This window comes from Gaeumannomyces tritici (genome assembly GCF_000145635.1).
Source record: "Gaeumannomyces tritici R3-111a-1 unplaced genomic scaffold supercont2.165, whole genome shotgun sequence".
In the NCBI taxonomy this organism is placed as follows: domain Eukaryota; kingdom Fungi; phylum Ascomycota; class Sordariomycetes; order Magnaporthales; family Magnaporthaceae; genus Gaeumannomyces; species Gaeumannomyces tritici.
Window position 1 is genome coordinate 1 of NW_008804709.1, and position 6649 is coordinate 6649.

Consider the following 6649-nt stretch of genomic DNA (forward strand, 5'->3'; position numbering starts at 1 on the left):
GCCGCGGCCGACGCGCGGCGGCGGCCGAGCCCCACGGCTCTGGTGTCGGAGCTGGCGGGCGGCGCGGACTCGTGGCGCGCGTCGGGCCTGACGCTGGCGGCGCTGCACGGGCTGGCGCAGTCGCTCGCGCCGCTCGCGGGGCCCGAGCTGACGCCCGTGCAGGCCTGGTTCGAGCTCGCGGCCCGGTTCCCCGCCGCGCTGCTGCTGCGCGCCGACGTGTCCGACGCGCTCAAGCGGGGGTTCGTCGGCGTCGTCAAGTGCGTGCGCTTTGGCGCCGCCGTCGAGCGGGAGGCCTTTGAGGGCGTCGTGTTTCGCGTGCTCGGGGCGGATCCTTGTCCCGTATAATTAAACCTTGAACATACAAACTCAAAGAAAGCGGGTGACGGGCGTATGCATGATTGATATAGCTTGACATGTCAGCCCCCGACTTCATCATGTAGCGTAGCACAGAAATGGTCATGCAAGTAGGAAGCAAAGAAGCGCAGGCTGGTATTGATTGATTATCTAAGAGGAAACGCTAAAGACATGCCCTGCTATTACGTAGTTATGGGCTACAGGGAAAAGCGACAAAGAGCGGAAAGGCAGGACGGGACGTGAAAGCCGCGCCCACATTTACTGCTGGACGGGACCAATACCAGGCTTGGTAAAGGTGCTGCCAGTAGGCCAGTTGCCCAGACCGGCGGGGTCGCCACCGATGCGGACATAGACACCAACCGCCGGCACGCCACCGTCGAGGATGAAGAGCTGGTACCAGCCGGGAGGGCAGACGTGGGCGTTGGGCGGGGCGTCGATGGTGCACGAAGTGCCCGCGCAGCGGATGGCAGGCATGAGAGTGCGGGCACCCATCGAGTTGCCGTGGGTCGACCCCACGGAGCCCAGCAGGGTGGCCGTGATGCCGGCACCGCCGTTCTGGGCGGCAGCACCCAGAGTGATTGGGATGCCAGCCTGGCCCCAGGCCCAGTCCTTGTTGGTGATGGCGAAACTCGGGCGCGGCTTGCCGGTCAGCAGGTACGGGGGCGTGTAAGCCTCGACACGGTACTCCTGCGGGTTGACGCCATCCTCAGGGTCGGATCCCGAGATCAGAACGCGGCCGTCAAGAAGAGTGATGGCCTCGCTATGGTACATGCGCGCGATAGTAGTGTTGGCACCCACGGTAAAGCGCGAGCCAACGGGCTTGGACGGGTCATAGAGGAGCGAGTTGAGGTTGGGGTTGGTAGCGAGACCGAAGCCGGCGACACCGGCCTTGGCACCGTTGCCAACAAAGTAGGTTCCGTCAGGCAGAGGAGCAATGCAGGGCATGACGCGAGGCGAGGGCATGCGCTCCATGACCCAGGCAGGGTTGGCGGCCTGAGGCGCGATGGTGACGCAGTTGTCCAGGGCGTTGGAGATACCGTTGGCAGAGCCACCGCAGATGAGCACCTCAAGGTCGGCGTAGCCGTTGGACGCCTTCTGGGGCATGAGCACGGCGGTGCCTTCGAGTGGGTACGTGCGGCCAGACTTGTCGTCGTTGACGGCACCGGGGATCATGGGCAGCTCCTTGGTGGTAGCAAAGGTGCTCTCGTCAAGAATGCGGGCCTCGTTATAGTAGGCGACGAAGATGCCGCCTCCGGGCAGCACGGCAACGAAGGGGTACAGGTTGTCAGGGTTGGTGCGGTCGAGCCAGTCCATATAGACGGGTGCGGAGCCCGTAAAGGGGAGCACCTCGATGGAGGGCACGGCAGCGCCGTTGGAGCCAACCTGACCACCGATGACCATGACGGAGCCGTTGGCCATGACCATGGCGCTCGGATACCAGCGGCCCTTCTGCAGGCTGAGCTGGTTGACGTTCTCCTGCCAGTCGGTAGTGCCAGGGACGCCGTTGGTGCCCGAGGGGGCGAACAGACGCACACCCTCGGTCGACTCGCCAGACCAGCCGCCGATATTGAGCATGCGACCAGCCCGGTCGGGTAGCGTAACACCAGCAGCACAGAAGACGTCGGTCTTGACATGAAGCGTCCTCCAAGCGCCGGTAGGGTTGGTCGGGATCATGGAGATATCCAGCTCATAAGCACCAGTCTCGTTGCCGGGACCAGTACCCCACTTGGACAGGAAGGCGACCTTGCCGTTAATGCCCTCCTGCGCAATCAGGGGGATGGTGACGCCGTCGATCAGGAGGTCGTACTTGCCAGCACCGGCAGCCGGGGTAGCCGGGAAGGTCCACGAGTAGAGAGGCGCGCCGGTCCAAAAGTAGGTCGTCAGACGCGAGCCGCCACCGCAGATGGCCGTGGCGTTGCCAGCGCAGATGACGCCGCACTCGGACTCGGGCCGCTTGGTGGAGCCCTGGGTAATGACGTTCTGCGGGTCACCGCAGTAGCACTCCTGGCCGTACTCGAGACCGGCAGCGGCATAGCCGTACTTGTGGCAGCGGTCCAGGCACATCTTGGGGGTCATGGTGCCAGGGAACTCGAGCTTCCAGAAGAATGTGCGCTTGTCGTTCACGTTGTCCACGTAGCAGCCCTGATAGGCCCAGTTGTCGAGACCGGCAGTCTGGGGTGCGGGCGGCTGGAACGTCTGGGGAACTCCATTGCTGTAGATGGTGAGGCGGCCACCAGCACCGCACTTCTGGGCGGGGTTGCCGGAGCAGGGCATGTTGCACTCCGACTCGGCCGTCTTGGCACCGCCGGCGTAGACGGCGTTGGAGCAGAAGCATTGGGTCGAGTACTCGGTGCCCGAGACGCTGAAGCCGCGGCTGTTGCAAAGCTGTGCGCAGGACTCCTGGGTGAGGGCCTGCGAATCGGGAGCCTGGTAGTCTGGCAGGGCACGGCCGTTAGGTCCATCAATCCAGCAACCCTGGTACGTGAAGCCGGCGGGCATGCCGGTGGGGACAGCAGCGCTGGTCGTGGCCGTCGCAGTGCCCGTTGCGGTGGTGCCGGTAACGCTCGAAGAGCTGGCCGGGCCGTTGAGCGAATAGACCGAGAGACGGTTGCCAGCTCCGCAGTACTGGAACTGGTTGCCGGGGCAGGTGAAACTACACTCCGAGGCAGGGGCAGCCACAGAGCCAGCCGCAAAGCTGTTGCCGCAGTAGCATTCCCGGGCATACTCGACGCCGAAGTAGGTGTAGCCAGCGCAGACGCTCGCACACATCTCAAGTGTCATCAGATCGTCAGCCCGGGTGAGGGCGCCCAGAGCGCGGGCACCGGTGGCCTCGGTCTGGCAGCCGTACCACTTGTACGCTCCGACGATGGCTGGCTGGCCCGGAGCGGTGGGGGTGGCTGCAGCAGGGGTTGATGACACGGTTTCGGAACCGGCTAGTGTGACAGTACCGGACTCCGAAGCCGCTGCGGTAGCACTAGAAGCAGTGTTTGCCTGGCTGCTGGACGAAGAGATGGGGAACTGGTTCTGGTAGTTGTAAAGGTTGAGCCTGCTGGCGCCTCCACAAATCTCGTTCGGGTTGCCGTTGCAGATGGTGTTGCAGCCGCTCGAAGCCGGCACCGAGCCAGCGCCAAGGGAGTTGCCGCAGTAGCACTCGCCGCCGTACTCAACGCCAGCAAGAATGAAGCCCTTGGCCTGGCAGGCCGCCGTGCAGGTGGTGGCATCCACGTTGGCAGCGGGAACACCGCCTCCAGTTCCCAGCGCACGCGTGTTCGTTCCCTCGCTGGTATGTATGTTAGTCATAACATCCTTTCGAAGCCACCAGTCAAGATCCTTGTGTCGAGAAGAGGTGTAAACATACGTGTAGCATCCGACATGGTTGAAGCCGTTCACCGATGGGTTGGGCTGGGGACCGACAGGCTGGGCGCTATAGTAGATGGTAAGACGACTAGGCCCACCGCAGCCCTGAGTGGCGTCTCCTGAGCAAGCCGTCGAGCATTCGGAGTCGGCCACCTTGTTGGCAGTCGGAGCAATCTGGCTGCCACAGTCTGTTGACAAGGAGATGGATTCGGTCAGGACGCGAATCAAGACAAGGGGCATTATGGCGACAACTTACAGCACTCGTTATGGTACTCGGTACCAGCAAACTGCAAACCCTTGGAAGTGCAGAAGCTGATGCATGCCTGTGCCGTCATGGTACCCGAGGCCGTGGCGGCCAGAGTCAGGGTGCGTCCGACATCACTGTGGAAGAATGGATATCGAAGTCAGATTTGCTCTTGCAGTGGGCTGAAGTAAGCAGTCAGGTATCTTACACATAGCATCCCTGGTAAGCCCAACCCGCGGGAGGGGTGGCGGCTGGGGGGAGTCGGCGGACGAGACCGGCGTTGGTGACGGCGGCCAGGGCCGAGAGCACCGTAAAGGTGCTCTGTTGCGTGGACCTCATGCTGGCAGATGCTGCCGTGAGCGGCGAGTAAAACGAAGGACAGGGTAAAAATACCCCAAGGAAGCCAACACAGCACCAAGCTTGGTGGTGGGCGGAAACGAATGTGAGGGTTGGAGAACCGTGGGGCTAAGGGAACTGACGAGAAGGGATCCAGCGGCGGCACGGATTCCTTTATACCGCTGACATGGGCACAGCTGGCAGCGTGCCTCCGATGCTACTCTGCGACCCTCATCTCCCGCCCCGTCTTATGGCAGGCACTATAGCAAAGCCCCATACTCGGCGGCTGCAGGGCTGCAGGCCCGAGCATCTCGGCCGGTCCTGGCCTGGCTGGAGTGGGCCGAGGGCCTGGGACCTCGCACAGCCGGGCGAGGGGATTTCAGCACCTTGGCTAGGCCCAGAGCTGCCACCCCCCTGCAGCTCGCGGCTTAACCAGAACGGGAGAAACTATAGGGAGCAGGGGGGGCGGTAGCGGCCATGCCACTGGTCGACGGGTTTGTGATGGAAATTGCGGGCGTCCGTGGCCGTGGCCGTCGCCTGGGGCTTCCTGGACGAACGAAGGAAAGTCTAGCGAGTAGCGAAGCAGAACAAAGACGGCAGAAAAAGGGGTGCGAGACGACCAGTGCGAGTGGAGCGCGGCGAAGGAGGGGGGAGGCGGGCAGCTGAGGTACCGTACCATTGCCTTTCGCAGGCATCACATCAACCAGCGGGACAGGGGTCCAATCGACAGATGAGGTCCTGCGGCGGCTACCGACAACAACATCTCTAGAGGAAGGAGCGTCTGAGTCAACCCATAATTGAATTTGATGCCACAGCCGCAACGCCGCCGTAGATAGCACACCGCACCGACCCGACCTGTCCAGGTACCCGTATCGAGGTACCAATCGAGGTACCATCTACGTCCTCAGCCGCCATCTTCCATCCAGCACGTGGTCGAACACGCACTACCTTCCTCCCGGCCTTTGGCAGGACAAACAGCTCCGAGACATGCACGCCTGATCGCGCACCGAGAAAATGACCATCTGTAAAAAAATTTTGCGCGAGCACGGGTCAATGCCTGGCGCGTGGGCCAGATAAAGTCTCTTGGCAACGTCTGTCACCCACGATCCTGGGTTGGGGCACGTGCCGCAGGTGATATGGGAAGAAAAACACAAAAGCAAAAGCAAAAGGCAAAGGGCAATAAACAACAACAAGACTATACACCACGCATGGGAAACGGGGGTTACTGGCACACGTTTACTCGCCGACAGATACTAGCCTAACCCAGCCCACAGACAACCGCTAGGCACGGGTTCTTGGGTCCTTAGGAGAGCACGACGAGCTGGCGATCTGGAGCAAGTCCTTCGCTTCGTATTGCGCCCAGGGGTGGTGGACACAGTGGGTTGATTGCAGGGAGCGATCAAACATTTCTCCCGCGCTTGCGTGCTCCTTGAGTTTATCGGTGGGGAACAGCTGCAGCCGGTGGGTCCATGCCACCAACAGCTCAGACATGCATTTGATCTTTCCTTTCATATTGCCCGCGATCAATCCTCTCAGCAACAAAAAGCCTCATCCCGTCTCTCAGAAGGGATGCTATTATTAACCGCTTTGCCCAGCCTCCAAAACCGCAACCCTGAGTAATAAGCGGCGGGTTGCTAGTCAAAACTGGCTAGCCAGCGCCACCAATATCAGGAAGGAGTCTGGAGCCCCAAGTTGCGTGTTGTGTGCGCGCGTGCGCTGTTCAGCCGCCTTTTGCCCCTAGCCCTAACGAAACGCTTGCCCTCTCCCCCTTAGCTCCATGAGACACTCCTTCCCAAGCGAGACGCTACCTTGACTCGGGCGGCACACGTTCAATGGTGAGAAAGGCTGAAAAGTCGAGCCCCATGCCATCGCTTGTTGAGCGCAGCTTGACGTGGGGCGTGTCATCGACCTGCCGATGGGAGCCCGCCCTTGCCTGGGGGCATCGCGATGTGCTGGGCCGTTCTGAGCTTGGCTCGACGGCATAGCTGAGTGGACAGCCATATACCGCGCCGACGAGAATATTCTTCCCCGCCTCCATGCCCAGGCCACACCGACTTGATGATTGCGCCCTTTCCTGCTTCCCGGGTGTGGGGACAGAGGCAACTGCGGAGAAATTCAGGTTGTGGAACGTCGCACGCCTGCCTTAACCGTGTACCAAGGTGGTGGCTGTAGGGCAGACGTCAAAGCAATTAGCCGTCATCTTTCGGGACTTCCTACCGCCCGGTGTGCCAAGGTCACGGCTGCAGACGGCTTTTTCACAGCGTCGACGTTGGCAGCCCAATCTGGCGACGCGCGAGCACACTCCACGGCAGAAGGGCTGGTGGGCCAAGAGGCCCAGAAAAAAAAAACTAAAAAACT

At 61.5% G+C, this 6649-nt stretch overlaps 4 protein-coding genes across 4 annotated transcripts; 2 read left to right on the forward strand and 2 right to left on the reverse strand.

Moving 5' to 3' along the window:
* Positions 1-120: 120 nt before the first annotated feature.
* On the forward strand, positions 121-345 carry GGTG_14176 (hypothetical protein; the record flags this gene model as incomplete). Its single annotated transcript, XM_009232103.1, has 1 exon — positions 121-345. A coding segment is annotated over one exon (225 nt), but the record flags the coding sequence as incomplete, so codon positions are not given.
* Positions 346-465: 120 nt separating this feature from the next.
* Positions 466-5029, reverse strand: GGTG_14177 (copper radical oxidase). The gene is made up of 4 exons (XM_009232104.1): positions 4164-5029; positions 3968-4092; positions 3713-3899; positions 466-3634 (listed from the first exon to the last, which is right to left on the reverse strand). The coding sequence occupies exons 1-4, from the start codon at positions 4292-4294 to the stop codon at positions 613-615; spliced, it is 3465 nt and encodes a 1154-aa protein (XP_009230368.1). The 5' UTR covers positions 4295-5029; the 3' UTR covers positions 466-612.
* Positions 5030-5572: 543 nt separating this feature from the next.
* On the reverse strand, positions 5573-5782 carry GGTG_14178 (hypothetical protein; the record flags this gene model as incomplete). Its single annotated transcript, XM_009232105.1, has 1 exon — positions 5573-5782. One exon carries the CDS (start codon positions 5780-5782, stop codon positions 5573-5575), a length of 210 nt encoding a protein of 69 aa, XP_009230369.1.
* On the forward strand, positions 5673-6647 carry GGTG_14179 (hypothetical protein). The gene has a single exon (XM_009232106.1). It carries the CDS (start codon positions 6124-6126, stop codon positions 6274-6276), a length of 153 nt encoding a protein of 50 aa, XP_009230370.1. The 5' UTR covers positions 5673-6123; the 3' UTR covers positions 6277-6647.
* Positions 6648-6649: the final 2 nt, after the last annotated feature.

Excerpts from the sequence above, each read along its gene's own strand:
- GGTG_14177 (XM_009232104.1), bottom strand. The coding sequence starts at position 4,294 with ATGAGGTCCACGCAACAGAGCACCTTTACGGTGCTCTCGGCCCTGGCC. Across the intron at positions 3,900-3,967 it reads CGAGTACCATAACGAGTGCT|ACTGTGGCAGCCAGATTGCT; the intron begins GTAAGTTGTCGC and ends CCTTGTCAACAG. Across the intron at positions 3,635-3,712 it reads AACCATGTCGGATGCTACAC|CGAGGGAACGAACACGCGTG; the intron begins GTATGTTTACAC and ends CATACATACCAG.
- GGTG_14179 (XM_009232106.1), top strand. The coding sequence starts at position 6,124 with ATGGTGAGAAAGGCTGAAAAGTCGAGCCCCATGCCATCGCTTGTTGAG.